General features: G+C 42.9%; 1 protein-coding gene across 11 annotated transcripts in view; it reads left to right on the top strand.

Annotated features, from left to right (window-relative positions):
• Nucleotides 1–16,358, top strand: part of PLXNA1 (plexin A1) — a 424,561-nt gene that overhangs the window by 365,947 nt on the left and 42,256 nt on the right. For all 11 annotated transcript variants that reach the window (XM_077325380.1, XM_077325387.1, XM_077325383.1 and 8 more), the window contains exons 22-23: nt 5,420–5,676; nt 12,413–12,479. In XM_077325380.1, coding sequence (XP_077181495.1) covers nt 5,420–5,676; nt 12,413–12,479 — 324 coding nt within the window. The remainder of the gene's footprint in view (nt 1–5,419; nt 5,677–12,412; nt 12,480–16,358) is intronic.

Genomic DNA, 16,358 nt, shown 5'->3' with positions numbered 1-16,358 from the left:
ATAGGCTCATCTTAAAATCTTAGGGGCCATAGGGAGAAGACATTCAGGGTTTGAATCTGTATAAAGCTGTCATAGGGTTCTACATAAATGTGTAAGATATAGCTGGACCCCGAGAGCTGATGAGGACATTGGGGGGGGGGGCTTTTAGAATCATGAGACCTACTTAGCTACTTTTGAATATCTGCTGTAATTGCATTCATAGAGGTGCCACTGGAATATGGCAGCTGTATAACCAAAACCCTTGCCTCTTGGTAGCTCTGAATTGACTCATGCTGCTGCTCCAAGTTGGGCTTAATTTACCATGTGGTTTTACTCACCATTAAGAAGCAAACAAATCTCTATGTCTCAAACTATGAGAATTCAGCTGCTGGTGGCAACCTTGAGCGGCTGCTTGTAAAATATGTAGGAGATATTCCCACACACCCATTTTTGTCTCTTAAAATAATAGAAAGTGTAATATTGGCTTTTTTGAAATTCTTCCCTTGTATTTTTTTTCTGGATGGTTTATAAGGCTACCCAGTAGATTTGGACATTGTTGGGGGGTGGGGGGAGATTTCCATTATTTAGGACCCTTATAAGTTTACTTCATTTTTACTTTTGCATATACAGCATCATCAGATTTCATGAGGCTTTTCAGAATAATGTAACTAAAACAAGTTATTGCCTGGAGGAGCTTAAAGTCTGCCTTCAGAGCAGGTTTTGGGAAAAGTGCCTCCATTTACCTTTCTGGAAAAATAGTCTTTGTCATATGTGTGTGTGTGTGTGTGCGCGCACATATGTGTATATGTATGTATGCACACATACATGCCTTATTTATGCTGATTTGACTAGATCAGTTTCCTAAGTAACTGGATATACAGAAAAACTCCTTGGTCTGAGTCTCTGTGGACCAGAGGGCTTGAGAAATGTTGGTATTATTTTTTGGAGCATTGCCCATGGATGTGGAGACCCTATAAACATTTGAGGTAGCACACAAGGAAGGACTGCCATGGTCAGCAGTGAGGAGCAGAATTTGTGTGGAAGTGGAGAAAATGCCTTTTCCTAATTTCTGAAGCATGGTGAAACAGAGCTAGGCATACCCTGAATTTCATCACTAATCTAAAGGACAGATTTAGGACCATATGTAGAATGTCCAGAAGATCAGGATTTTCTATGGGGACCATTTGCATTATTCTACACTAGCCAGGAGGAATCTGGCCATTAATCTCTGGGCAAATCTGGAATTTTGACACCTTTTTATTTAGGGCACAGAAAGGGAATAATGTCTCCTTAGGTCCAAATGCATGACTGACCACCAAGGCCCCCCCCCCAATTTTCTTTTAATAAAATACATCAGTGAGACTCACTCTGCTGCTCTTGTGGAAGAAATAATTTTTCCCTCCAAAAATATTTGGCAAGTACAGAGTCAAGAAACTCCTGACCGAATGCATTTTTGAATAAGTACTGCTGGGGGAAGTGGAGAAATAGAAAATTTTCCTATGTCTGCTACAGAGTCTGGACCTTCTGACAGGCCAGTTAGAAGTGGTTTTACCTCATGGTCCATCTTCAGAAAGAAGCAGCCTGGACTAGTGCAGAGCTCTTATACTAGATAGAGAGGATATAAGGGGCAGAGTTAAGTCTGCATGATGATAGCTCCAGAAATCTTGAACTGGTTGGGAAAACAGAGAGAAATTTGCCTGTTCTACTCACCTAAAGTAGACTGGGAGTTACTGTCGAACTGTTTATCTCTGAACCAATTTATCCATTAGTGACACTGTTTCTCCAAGTTGTGTCTTCCCCACATTGGCAGTTGTAATCAGTTTATACCTGAACAACAAACGATTACTTCCCCATACAGGAAAACAAAGTTTTGTTTTTGTTTATGCCCAAACTCTTCCTTGGTATATATCGGAAGACAAGGTTAAAATGGGTTAAATAGCAGGGCAGAGAAGAATGCAGGCGAGTCTCCAGGGCATGCCAGAGGTGTCCGTTATTTACCTCACAGGTAGCTAACATCCAGTAAATTACCCAGCACTAACAGGCCAGTTCATAATCAAATCTTTGGCCTCACTGTGTTGTTTTCATTTGCCTGGTGATGGGGGAGAGTGGCATGGGGGATAGACCTCTAAGATGCACAATCAAACACACTACCAGTTAAAGGACACTGGTCTTTTATAACATGTGAGTTCTACCAAAATAGAAAAGGATGCAGGGACTGCACTCTCCCTCACACATACCCATCATTGTAATAGATACAACAAAAAACGCACAAACCCATGCCAAATGCAGAACATTGCACAATCCATATATTTCACTGTTGTGACTCTCCTCTTTCCAGCTTGATGACGGACTGTTCAGGGGTGATTTATTATCAGTAAAAAAGTATCTTACTTTGTCTTTCCTTTGTTTTACATCATTTCCTCTTTATATCTACTTTTTGTCTAGTCATTTTATCTTTTTGTATTTATTAATAATAGTAAAATTAAAAAGAGGTAAATTATTGAGTTTCTAATAATCTGTGTTCTTGACTGCTTCATTTATTTTGGATTCTGTATCTCTGTCACCATAGTCAACTCCAAATCTTGTATCTGTGGGCTGTCACGTGTGTGTCTTTCCAGAGCTGAAAGATAGAGCCCCTCAGGCTGAACTTCCCAGCCACAAAGTTCCATAGTGGTTGATAAATACATAAGCCCAGATGCATATGTCCCTTCCTAACCTCTAAACCAGCGGGAGTCAAACTGTGGCCCTCCAGATGTCCATGGACTACGTCCCATGAGCCCCTGCCAGCGAATGCTGGCAGGGGCTTATGGGAATTGTAGTTCATGGACATCTGGAGGGCCGCAGTTTGACTACCCCTGCTCTAAACAATGGCTCTGCTGTGACAGCAGCAGTACCTAAGGAATAGCAGGGGAAGTTTGAGCTCTTCTCTTTCTTGTTCACGTGGCTTCAAATGTATTAGCATATCTTTTATTCACTTAGAGCATGGGTAGTCAAACTGCGGCTCTCCAGATGTCCATGGACTACAATTCCCACGAGCCCCTGCCAGGGGCTCGTGGGAATTGTAGTCCATGGACATCTGGAGGGCCGCAGTTTGACTACCCCTGACTTAGAGCATGGTCCTGAACAACTAGCTAGTCAACAGTGGGGGCAACAACTCAATTGTCATTCTCATAAAATTTGTCAGTCAAGCTGTACAGTGTGTAGGCATCAATTAAGACAACAAAGTACTGTTCATTTTTGTTTTGTTTTGAAGCATAACCCACCCCATCTTAATTTCTGAACTGACAGGGAATATTCTTTAGGTCACTTGCTTTTGATTTTGGACTCTGTCCTTAACCTTCCCAGAACAGAGCACATCCCTCCAGATCCCATCTCTGTGGAGCCTATGTCCTATTTTCGGAATGCTTGCTTGAAGGTGAAACGTTCATGTCAGATGAACATTTTCTAAGAATATTCCTTGTTAGGAGAATGTTTCTGGAAAGTTTTATTTGAGATGACTTTCCACTATGTGGAACATACACATTCACCAGTGTAGTCATCCCATAAGTTATGATCACAAAGAGACAAGGACTAGTGAGGTACAATGAGTCGAAAGACATCAAGTTGTCAAGTTTCTGATGGATTTTCTTTTGGAAAATCCCAAATGAAATGTGCTTTTGCAGTAAAGATTGTCTTTTTGGTTGTGAAAGAATGGACTCCTGTTCCCTGTGATCGGCTCCAGGAGTCACCCCCCCCCCAGCCAGGAGTCGATCCCCCTCCCTAGCCATCCCCAGTGCCCTTTTGCCCCTACCCCTCACTCCCCAGGGGTGCTACAACCAAACTAGTATCTATCTCTTACCACCAAAAACCCTGAGATTGTCTCTTGCTAAACGGTGTCATACCTAACACTCAGTGCTGCTGTTTAAAGGCTGCACCAGGTTGCTGAATATGCATGCTTTACTCTACAAACTGCCATAGGGGAGATGTACCAAACTCTGCACATTCAAGCTGTCATACTCCAGGAATGCAGTGAGAGAAAGGAAGAAAGGATAGTCCATTCAGCTGTCCATTAAGTGGTGATATAATCAACACATAAATATCAGCTGGAATTGAGAAAACAACTAGCCACTTTACTCAAGATTCAAATTATACACTCCATTAATCTGTAAAGTGAGATATTTAAAGCTGAAATATTTATTTGCATATAGTAATTCATTAATTTACCATGGTATGTTGAAGAGATTTGTTGAGCTACAGTAAAAAAAGGCAAGAGTAAGCATCTTTGTAGATTGCGACAGAAAAGTAGGGGCAAATGGATGCTTTTTGTTAGCATCCAGAGGCTGTCTTGGCTCATGTTCTTTTCTTCCTGCCTTCTCATTTAATGTGGGACAGTTTCTAAAATTAACTTCAGAACTATAACTTGCACAGTTAGTGGTAATTTTTAAGTTGAAGTCTCTTAGTGTGCATGACTGTGCATGTGCGTTAATTAAATAACAAAATGAAAAAAATAATCCTAATACCATCCTGCAGAGAGTAGTTAAGAGTGGCAGCCTCTAATCTGGAGAACCGGGTTTGATTCCCCACTCATTCACACGCAGCCAGCTGGATGACCTTGGGCCAGTCACAGTCCTCTCAGAGCTCTTTCAGCCTCATCTACCTCACAGGGAGTCTGTTGTAGGGAGAGGAAGGGCAGGTGATTGTAAGATGCTTTGAGTTTCCGTTAGGTAGTAAAAAGCTGAGTACAGAAAAACAGCTCTTCAGTTTTTGTGAAGGTCCCCCCCCCCCCCCCCCGGTGTTCTATGCATGTTGACAGCCAATGATGGGAAGAAAATTCATGGACTAAAAGTTGCTTCAGTCTGTGTATGCATGGCAGGTTGGGAAATGTTTTAAAAGGAAGAATAATAGATCACTATTTACTAATGCAAGAAGCTGAGACTAGACTCCAAGTAGTGGGAGAATTTAATAATTATCCACAAAATATTAGATATCCAGAGTCTTTTGAAAGCTTAAAATATATGTGCAGTAGATAGGATACCCAGAATAAACAGGGCACAAAGGATCCAGCTTTACAAAATAGCAATAAAAAATGTATGTCCATATTAAGGGAATTTAAAGTGGGAAAGTCCTTGTTTTGAATAGACACAATTACAAGGGCTTTTTAAGGGAGAATATGAGCACACTTCTGTTTTTATCCTATAAATCATCACGAAACAATGAGGGTTGGAAAAAAAATTCCAAGAGGAGAAGTGGTTATTCTTATTATTAATATTAATACTAATAATAATAATAATGTGGGAGAACAAACAAGCTGGTTACTTTTAAAGAAAAGTTCTTTTTCAATCCTGGAGTCAAACACTGTTTTATCTTGTTTTGTTCCTATGTCCCAAAGCTTTCTATCCCATTGGAGCACTCTTGTCATAATTCTGGGGGCCTGACTCTAATAAAGATTTCCCTCCCTCAGGTCCAGGCCAATGTGGAGAAATCCTTGGCCCTGTTTGGCCAGCTCTTGAACAAAAAGCACTTCCTTCTGACCTTCATTCGCACCCTTGAGGCCCAGCGCAGCTTCTCCATGAGGGACCGGGGCAATGTGGCCTCTTTAATCATGACAGCGCTACAAGGTGAAATGGAGTATGCCACCGGGGTGCTCAAGCAGCTTCTCTCAGACCTGATTGAGAAGAACTTGGAGAGCAAGAACCATCCAAAATTACTCTTGAGGCGGTGAGTATTCATCAAAGTACTTGTTAATCAAAGCACTTACAAGAAGCTTCAGGGAGGGCTGCTTTGGATGTTACATAGAAGTGGGTGGAGAGGAAAGGGGTATGATTCATACCTTCCCCTTTTCTGATTCTTGCATAATATTTAAAGTAGGATGCGTGAACTTATATTGTACTCTTCTAGTGTTTCAGCTGTCTCACGGGTAAGGTTATCGCTGGGATATAAAGCAGAGAAACAGCCATCATTTGTGTGATATGGGGAAATTTAAATGAGTTCAGAAGATTGAGAATGAAGAGTACTTTCTCTGCTCCAACAATGTCCAAGCAGTTTGGTCATATTCATGGCTGTAAGGTTCTGTGAGCTGAGCAAACACTGAGAATGTTTCCGCTCTGGGAACTTTGCTGTCTCAGCTCCCATGTGGAAGCACAAATCCAGGACGGGCGAGGTGCACCGGACCAAATGCTCCCCCAATGTTGGAGCAGGAAGAGGCAGGGCAACCTGCCCTGACTCAAACTCCAGCCTGCAGCCTGGCACAACACATTGGGTGTTGCACAAATCCTCCAGTGCAGAAATGGTCAGAGAGAAGTTATTGAGATTATTGAAAGAAAATGTTTATGTATAGATATTTAACGGGGATCCAAAGCAACTTACAACATTGATTTCACCTCCATTTTGTCCCCACAGCAATAACAACTCTATTTCCTAGTTTAGACTAAGAGAGAGGTCATTCAACTAGAATGGGGATTTGAACCTGGGTCTCCTATACTCTAGTCTCACACTAACCTTTACAAGATGCTGGCTTACAGTAGCCTTTAAGCTTAAAAGATAGGGTTACAAATATATGTGCGTTAAGAAGCAGACATGGGTCTCCGCCCTAAAGAATTTCTTGTGCATAATCTTTTCAATGAGTCAGATACCGAACAACAGGGGAACCAGCCCCTGCTTTGTGGAGCCGATTGATACTAAGAAGTAACTGGTTGTTTCAGAACTCATTGGATATCAAAGGTTTATTCATGAGCCTGGGACAGACCACCCAATGTCTGCTGGTATATGAATGCTAGCAAAGGCAGCTATTTACAGTGCCACCCTAAGCAGATTTATGTCCTGCTGAAATTTGTTGAAGTCATTGGGTTTAGAAGAACTTTAGGATGGCATTATTAAAGTAAGACTTTGTATCATTAAGATTTATGTGTGGATTTGTACCCATATGTATCACTGTGGCTATAGTCACGTCCACTCTCACCAGTAGTAGCTTTCTAATGTTCTTAGTAACTGCTGGTTCTTATCCACCAGCGATCTGATTAGCCCACAAACACCATGTAGAAGCAGGCTCAGAACTGATAATGGCAGGCTCTTCTACACCCTGTACAAAACAGCTCTGTGCCATTGGATGCTCCTTAAACAGTGTTTGTATATGTTGTCCTAGAAGGTAATTACCTTGAATTTCCTGAGAAAGCAAGACTCTAGTTCTTTTCTTGCAAGAAGACACACCTCTCTTTTTCCACAGTTAATACATTTGGCTTTTCCTTCCTTGTCATTCTTTTGCCAATTGTTTCTTCAAGATGGGTCCATGTATCCCACTGGGTAATTGTTCAGAAGCTTTAATGCAAAACCAAAGCAGAATTGCTTAAGATGGGAGGACACAATTTTTAACTAATAGCTAGATGGGTCTCTATCATAGACCAATGAATATTGAAAGACCTGCACCATCTGCAGAACAAGAACAATTATTAAAGTTACACCATAGTATCCGTTGTCATGCCTCGCCTTCCTTGCCCTTTAACAGTCCAATCCTTGTAATTGTATCCTGAACACTCGTACATTTTCAATATGACTCCATTAAGCAAATGTGTTACATCCTGAGAGCCCTGTGGAACAAAAGACGCAGAGCAAAATAATTTACACATATAAGTAAAATGAGCATGGGCTTAAAGCTACTTCTCACATTACATTACAGTTGTGTCTGCTGCATGTACATTTGGGTTTGCAGGGAACACTGTAGCATGAAGGAAAAGTACGCATCTGTAACCAGTGCACCAGATGTGCTCCAGGGAGGCATGACCAGTTGTGGCACCTCTGCACATATCCATGCATATTCCTAAGTGTTTGGAAATTTGCATATCTCCTTTGCATATATTCACCCAAGCATACACTGAGATACACGTGACAAATGCAGCTGCCATGTATAGTGTGAACTGACCCTTAGAGAGTCTACCAATAACCCTATTAGCTAAGTAGGGGCAGCAGTGTGAGACTCCTAAGCATGTACGGGCCTACTAATTGTAGCGATTAGAACTCTTGTGCGGGTAGAAGAGTCACACTATATATTAGTATGATGGTGCTGAGGACCATACTCTCCATTTGCCATTTCCCTGATTGAATATTCCCCTGCTACAGTCTGCTTTAAGACTTGGAAGGGAAAAAGTGGTGCTTGTATTTTTTTTTCCCCCCTTCCAGCAGCTTAAGGCAGCCAGGAGAGGTTCCTTTCTCCTTCAGTGGGGCTGAAATCATCCAGACTGGTTAGGTCATGCCTCTGCTTGCTCAGGCAGGGCAATTGAAATGCAAATTTTTGTAGCAGCCTATCTGGTGACCAGAAGCCTGACCCTCCAGTCCGGATTGCCCTACTGTTGGGTAGGAGATCCCAAGCCCTGCTCCAGATCTAAAAAGCTTTAAAAAAGAAAGAGAGAGAAGCAGAAGCAGACCCTTACACAACTCTGAAAATCAGAAGGAGTTTTTTAAAGGGCGGAAACTTGCCCTTTAAACCCAGAGAACCCCTTTTTACCAGCCAGTTAGAGAGTCTCTTTGTTCTCCGTTTCGGAACTTATGGCGTCTTCAAGCAAGTCTGGCGGAGAAGTACCTTTTTCAGCCATGGAAGCTATCCCACAGCACCATGGTGCTGATTCCATTTCCCCCACAGCCTCTGACTTAAGACTGGAAACACATTGGGTGTTGCATAAAATTTTGCACGAAGTATCCCTCACTATGGTTTGAGACGGAGTGCAAACTGTATAAAACTCTAGCTAAGGCTGAAGACTGCATGTGACGTAGCTATTGTGGAGACAGTTTAAATGCAACCTGGCTTAGAGAGGTGTTGGCTTTGTGGCAATCCAGGGTTGAGGTTTTAATTTGTGTCCTGTATCTCCATAGATTATGACCCAGGACTTGAGTTTCCTCCCTTTGCACATCTGCAGGAAAGACAAATTCCTTTTTGCCCTTTCTGTAGGTCAGAGGATGTCTTTATATCAAGCATAACAGGCTCAACATTAATCTGCTAGGTGAAATCTGTTATTATGTATTGTAAAATGTAATCCGCTGTGGCATCTGGACATAACACAGATAAATGCAAACATCCATTTGCAGCCATGACTGCAGAGCAGCCTCTCCAGAGATGTTCCAGAACCTGCCCTGAATACTGTTGAATGTATTCAAAACCAATTTGAACCTAAAATGCTCCTCAATTTGGAATGTGCAAACTTTTCTTTTCCATGTAAGATCTCCAGTGTTTTCTCCACAGTTTCTTTTTCATATTTTCAATAGTTTCCATCTTAGGTTGAATGCGTTCTGCCTTTCTTTACTCGGTGGCAGGACTGGAGGTCAGAAGGTGGGGTGGGCAGCATCTTTTCTGATGTGCGTGTCTTTCACAGCTTCCTGCACTTTTGCAGGTCTTCTCCACACACATATCATCACTACATACAGGCTTGAACATAAGTTGTCTTTCAAGTCATTAAACATTTCTTGTCAACTTGAGACAGCTAAAGATTATTTTCTGTTCCCATCCCAGGATGGCAGCCAATTCAGTGGTTTTGCAAGAATGGCAGTTCCATCCCCTGCAAGTGTTCACAAGTTGCTTGCTCGTACATGTAACAAACTTGGAATGCTGCTGCAAAGGTAGCATGGCTCTTGAGGAGAAGTTTCCACTTTTTCTTGGGACCTTTGACTATGATTGCCTGCTCTGTGTTGGGAACTACCTCGAGACTTCAGGGGTGGAGCCTGAGAAGGGGAGGGAATTATAATGCCATAGCATCCACCTTTCAAAGTAGCCATTTTCTCCAGAGGGATTGATCTTAGCTATTTAGTGATTAATTGTAACTGCAAGAGATCTCCAGGTGCCACCTGAAGGCTGGTAACTTTATCATTATAAGGAAGAATGGGAATATTTTTATTTGAGGGAAGGGCCACAGTCCAGGGGTTTAGAGCCCGCTCTTCCACCTAGAAGGTGCCAGCTTCGATGCCCCTAATTCCCGATTCTTATTTTAAAAAGAAGTGCTGAAGCCTAGAGTGTGCTTGTCCAGATAGTTTGACTCAATACAAAGCAGCTCCATAAGCTCGTGGCATTAAGAGTTCAGCATCTTGTTATTCAATGAGCCCAGCTCAATGTACTTTGCAACACCCCAACACACCAAAGCCAGTAAGGTGTAAATGGGCCCAGGTTTTAATGGTGCCATCACAAAGAGGAGGAGGAAGAGAAGGAGAAGGAGTAGTAGTAGTTTAATGTGCCTAGGTTATTGGGCTTCCTTTCACAGACAAGGGTCTGCTCTTCTAGAGGAGCAAAATTAGGGGGGTTCTCTGTTTAAACAAAGCAGAAGGTGGAAATAGGCAGCGAAGTAGTTTGAGCAGACTGTGTCAGTAGTAAGTACATGAGTTGGTCACCAGCCTACAATAACTAATTGTTCCCTTGCCGGCCTTCCTGCCTGATACTCCTTTTAAGACTTTGTTCAAGAACTGTGCAGCTCTTAGAACTGAAAGCTAAGGTTTAGATGGTTTTATTATGTTATTTCTAGTAACGCCTCAATTTCTCTGCTGCCTTATTGTAGCAAGGAGATGCTTACCTTCTTGGGGTCATTAACATTGCTTGTGCTTTTATGAGTATTTGAATATGGAATAGCTGATCTGATGATTAATAAATGGAGCAGCCCAAAAAAAGTCAAGAATTTCAATCAGAGGCACCTGGAATTCCTCCCCCAATTTCAGGGAATAAATGTGCATAGTTTTAAATGTTATCAATGTGCTAAGGTGAAGTAGGCGCAAGTGTTTATTATAGGCAATCAGCGTAGACTCTTTCCACACCAGACTGTCAACCCTGCAGATTTTTATTTTATCCTGCAACTATCTACTCTTCAGTTCTGCTTTGCCCTTGTTCTCATAGTTCTTTGTGCTCCTGTTTCTAAACTTCTCTTGCCCAGAAGGGACACAGTCTTCTGATGGGATTTTTATGGTGTTAACAGATTTGTCAGGAAACTACTTGAAATGCCCTCCCTGCTGTCCCAGAACATCTGCCATGTGATCCACTTCAAACTTTCTTTCTCGAGGGCAGTCTCACGGACAAAAAGAGATGCAGTCAGCCCGCTTGCCATACAATTGCAGTGCAAGAAGGCTAACCTGTGACTAAATGCAATGACTGAAGGGCCCAAGGAGAACTAGTAACAGTGTATATGCATATGTTGCAATTCTATTCCAAACAATGCATGTCTCAGTGAATACAACGTTCTCAATGACATGTCAGTGGACCACTGGCATGAAAATGTGTTTCATTATAAGATCTTAATAAGAAGGACACCCCCCCCCCCCTTGTATCATATTTTGAGCCACTCTGACTTCTGCAAGGGCATAGGGAAGTCGCTGTTGGTCTAAAGAAGGTTAAGTTTCATTTAGGCTTTGTATAGCAGTGAATGTTCACGTTAATCGTCACACATTGATCCATTTGACCTAGACTCAGAGAGAGTGAGTAAAGAACTCTTCTCTACATGTCTGTATCTAATAAAGGGAGCATGTTAAGTTGTGGACTACTTATGGCACATAGTTAAAACAGATGCTGACTGGGAAATGAAGTACAATAAACCCAAGGCTGCTATGAGCTCAGATTCAATAAAATATAGATTCTTCGTAGCATTTCATGCTCTCTTCTCACCATACTGCAGAAGAGAGGAGCATTGTTTATAGATGGCCCTCTTAAAAGCAGTGAGATTTCTCTATAGCTGTAACTCATGTCATGGGCATTCTGGAATTGTTTCATAGTTTTCCTTTGCCCTTTGTCCAGGCTTGAAACTTTCTCAAGTTTTAGTGGTTGGTGTAAACATCGTACCACCATATATAATGTTCTGTCTTGATTGAAGAGTAGAATTCACAAGGTACATTGTATATGGTCATAAAATAATACTTTACAATTGAGATATTCACAAATCAACAGATTTTTTCTTTTGTTCCAGAGTTTGGTTGCTTTCCTGCCACTACCACGATTTTTTTTTCTTTACAAAGTTAACTGAAGATAATTTGCTGAGAAGTTTACCTAGTAAAAATGAAGATTCTTGCAGTGGCCTGAGGAGAGCTCATTAGAAATGGGGAACAGGAATGAAAGAGACCATAGTTGTACCCCTGAGCCAGAAGAATCTTCCCTGGAGCCTTCTTTGGTACCCTTATACCTCCCTGGAGATTTGCTGATGGGTATAGGATGAACTCTGCAGCTCCATTTGTATGGCTGAGACTTGCAGGAGACCAGGGTAAACGCTAATGAGTTCTGTTGGGCAAAGCAGGGTTGTCTTAGCCAGAACTATCTTTAGATTTTTGTCATGGCAACCCTCAGTATTCTGGCCACCTTTCTCTTTGCTTTCAGATTTCTGCCTTTCAAGTTTTGACCTTTAAATCTTTAAAGAGAAATAGCAAAAAAGATCTGATATGTTGAGACATGATCAGAAAGTTCTGATCTTCCTATTATCACACTTACTTTCTGCTTCCCTTGCAGGACAGAGTCAGTGGCTGAGAAAATGCTGACAAACTGGTTCACGTTCCTTCTGTACAAGTTCTTAAAGGTAAGAGAAAAATGTTTTGCTAGCCACATGGACTGGGGCTTCAGAAAAGACCTTTGGGCCTCCCTACTCAATGGAACAGCTGCCTTGCTAGATGTAGGCAGTACCCTGGCTGGAATGCTGCACTAGGAATCAGGAGACTGGAGCATCAAACTAGACATGACCAGAGTTGTAGGGATGGAATGGAATTAAAGGTTTCAATAGCCATTCTTATATTTTTGGTTTCCAGTCAAGTCAAGAGTTCCAGGCATTTGCTGCTTGACAAAAAACTAAATCAGGAAATGTTTTTTTGATTTAGGATCCACTGTAAGGTACAGTTCAACCCATGCTATGTCTTCTTCAATTGTTCTTTTACCTTCAGAAACATCAGATTGGTGCAGAGATGGGGTTTCATGGAACTTGCTCTGATCCTGGCTGTTCCTAGTTTATTTAGTACATTTTAATGCACTTCTTCCAGGGAGCTCAGGGCAACAAACTCCGATTTTATTCTTACAACAGCTCTCTGAGGTCAGTTGGGCTGAGAGAATTGACTGGCCTAAGGTCACACAGAGAACCTCAAGGTAGTGTGGTGATTTCAACTTAATCTGCTAGATTCTAGTCTGACCCTCTGTCTACATGATATTCACCTATCACATGTAAGTAGGTATATTCTGTTTTTATCCTCACAACTTTGTGAGGTCGGTTGGGCTTAGAGAGAAAGCGACTGGCCCCTGGCTGTCCATTACTGTAACTACTGCACTGCACCAGCTCATCCTGCCTTACATTATTTTAAAGCCAAAATCCACTGCATGAGGCACTGATGGAAAGATGCTGTCGGACTAGGGAGGAAGCTGCAGAAAGATCCCTGAGCAGCAAAGACCACAACAGAACAGAGAACAGAACCCCGGAAGACAACCAGTCTGCACTACAGACTGAACAGCTGTAATGTGAAATACTTTCCCATGATCTCAGTGTTGTGATTTAAGTTACACGTGGATGTGTTCCCTACCCACCCCCCAGATATTTCTAAATACTGTGTGTTTTATTAGTCTGTAGTACATTTATTCGATTTGTCTAACTTTCCCTAGCCAACAAATGATTGGCTATGAACAGCAGGCAGTCTGAAGCCAAAAGCTGCTGCACCACTGCCGAACTGAGACTTCAGTTTGCCGGCACAGCTGTAGCCCATGTGTCAGAGAAGCTGCAGTTTACTGCCCACGACAGATGAAAAGAACCTGTGGCAGTAGCAGAGCAGCGGCCGTTTGTCAGTCCAAGGGATGCCTCCCCAGGATCTTGCTCAGCTTTTTACTCAGTGTAGTGTGGTGGCACAGAGCTGTTTTTATGGGTTCCCATCCCTCGTTAAGATAAAGAAAGTCTGAATCAGTTCCAGGGAAGCTGAAAGCTATGCAGACCGCAAGTGATCACCAACGAGATGTGATTTATAGGCTCACTTACATGCACTTGGCTCTCTGCCTCTGTCTAGGGATGGCCCTATCTATAAAAATATATCAGTACTGTAGAATGCATGTCACTTTGCAAAGACGTAAAAAAGAACGGCGCTTTGCTGTTGTTTAATTTAAAAGGAGTGGGTTTGGGGTTTTTTTTAAGCTCAACAGTTTAGCTGATAAATTATTCCACTGTGCTTAGGTTGGCCTGCTGCACTGCGATGTTTCATTTGCTTCGTTCTGGCCACCCCTGTTGCATTACCATGGGATAAGGCAGGGACTGGGAGAGAGAGCAACATAGGGGGGCTGTTATGGTGGGCCTCTGTAGCAGGAGACTTTACTGGAAGCAGGACTGGAAAGGGGAGGGACTAATTTCTCATGTGCTGGTGCTGCCACGGGCTGTGTACTATGAGACCGACCCAGAAGGGGTGCTAGAAAGATTATCAGGCAGTAGAGGCCTCAGCAACCTCGTGCCAGCAGACTCCAAGGTGGACGCTCTGGCAAGTTTTGATGAGCTTTAGCCCCATCCTGATTCTTGTGAAACTCAGGTTGAGTGGCCAGAAGAGCATTTTTGCCGTTGTTCTGTCACAGCTTCCCGTTCTACAGTCGCCAGGTTCTATGCCATCAGTCACTCTGGATCAGCAGTACATCCAGTCCAGTATTTAACCACAAGATTAAGGCAACGGCCCTCACATTTTGGAGAATGTGATTATGTGTGGTCTAGAAATATGCCTTTGCGTGGGAGGCATCAGGAGACCGTCTGTAGAAAAACTTCTTTCAAAAATAATCCCCATGAATCGAGGTCCTGAAATAGAAAAACTGCATTCCAAGCTGGATAAAGGAAGAACTGACTTCATGCTTCTGGAATTTGGCACTGCCTCCAAATGTCGCCACCCAAATCAAGCCTAGTGGCTCCATCCATTCCCTATTCCTGTTCCCCTTTTGAGAGGTGTATGCCTCCTTGTCTTCACTGCTAATGCCAACCTTAGTGGGATACTCCCTCTAACTCATCCATGCTTCATGCAGCAGGTCCTTTTGATGCACATAGTCTGCTGTTTGCTCGGTTGTATGCTATAAAACATGTACAGGAGATGCATTTATTTATTTATTTATTTATTTATTTATTTATATTTATATTTATATTTTTATACCGCCCTTCCCTACGGCTCTGGGCGGTTTACATAAAACATTTTTGAACATTCACATAGAACACTATCAAAATCAATATCAAAAATCAGTATAACAATAATAACAACATATCAACTGGAACAATTAGAACGGCACTTCAACAATAACTTGACAATCCCTCAGTCGGTTCGTTCCCTCGTTTGTAAATGTGTCAAGTAGGATGCAGTGTGCTGAGGATCCACAGGCTGTGAATCAGCCAAAAGGAGTGCCAGGGGAGGGGGATGATAACATTGACAAACATAATGCTAGTCTGCCTTCTATTCCTCCTTGCTTCCCACCTCCAGAATGAGAAAGGAAATTACGTACAAAATGTCCAAAGAAATGCACTCTGCCAAAACCATGGTCATTTCAGGGGGCTACAAGTTAATGAGATTTCAAATCTTTTCATTCTTCCTCTGCTACATACAAGCTCTCATAGTCAGTTTGATTAAAGACCAGACAGAATAGGCCAATCCTGACGAGCCGCTCAAGAAATTCTGTGTGCTCACACAGTTCTGTCCCTCAATTGCAAAATTCAACTCTGCAGGCTAAAAGGGGAGCATTTAGCAGTGCGCTGTTCAGAGGAAGGTGAAAGATGGACCTAGACTTACTGAAGGTACCATGTCCCACCTTACTTAACCGAGTACAGTCCTGTTGCTGCCAGCCAGCTGAACCTGCAAACTATCACCTAAGGTGGGGTAGAAGCAGAGCCTTTTCAGTGGCTTTTGTGGTGGAATAGGCCTGCTTCAGCCTTGCAAGCCCTATTCTGTCCTTCCTACTCTCAGGGGTTCTCATCTCCTGGGGAGGTCTGTCTGTCTGTCTGTCTGTCTCTCCCCCCCCCCCTTCTTATGGGGACCACAAGAACAAAAACATCTAGTGAGCGTCTATCAGAAGATATGTGGAACACATACCTGCTCTGGGACCCCCTAGCCTCCTCCCTCTCTGTCACAGACACAGATTCCTTTCCCTTGCCTCTCCCCCTTGCCTCTCCTTCCTTGTCCCTTCCTCTCTCTCAGACTCCTTCCCTCCCCACTCTCCTCTTCCTTCTCCCCTTTACCTCTCCTTTTTAGTCCCTCCCTCTCAGACACGCTTACACACATGTGCACCCACACCTAGACAGACTCCTTCTCCCCCACTCACCCCCCCATTCCCTTCCCCCTCCTTACCTCTTGCAGAGGCCCTCTGCCCGTGGCTGATAGCTGCGGTGGTCCTTTGGAACTCCAGTGTCCATGCAGCAGAGCACCCAGCTAGGCTCAGAGCTGGGCCTCGCTGCTCTGCTGCCGTCAGCTGC

Source organism: Paroedura picta, chromosome 3 (genome assembly GCF_049243985.1).
Source record: "Paroedura picta isolate Pp20150507F chromosome 3, Ppicta_v3.0, whole genome shotgun sequence".
NCBI lineage: Eukaryota > Metazoa > Chordata > Lepidosauria > Squamata > Gekkonidae > Paroedura > Paroedura picta.
Note: the sequence above shows the minus strand (reverse complement) of the source record. Positions and strands in the feature narration are given on the sequence as shown.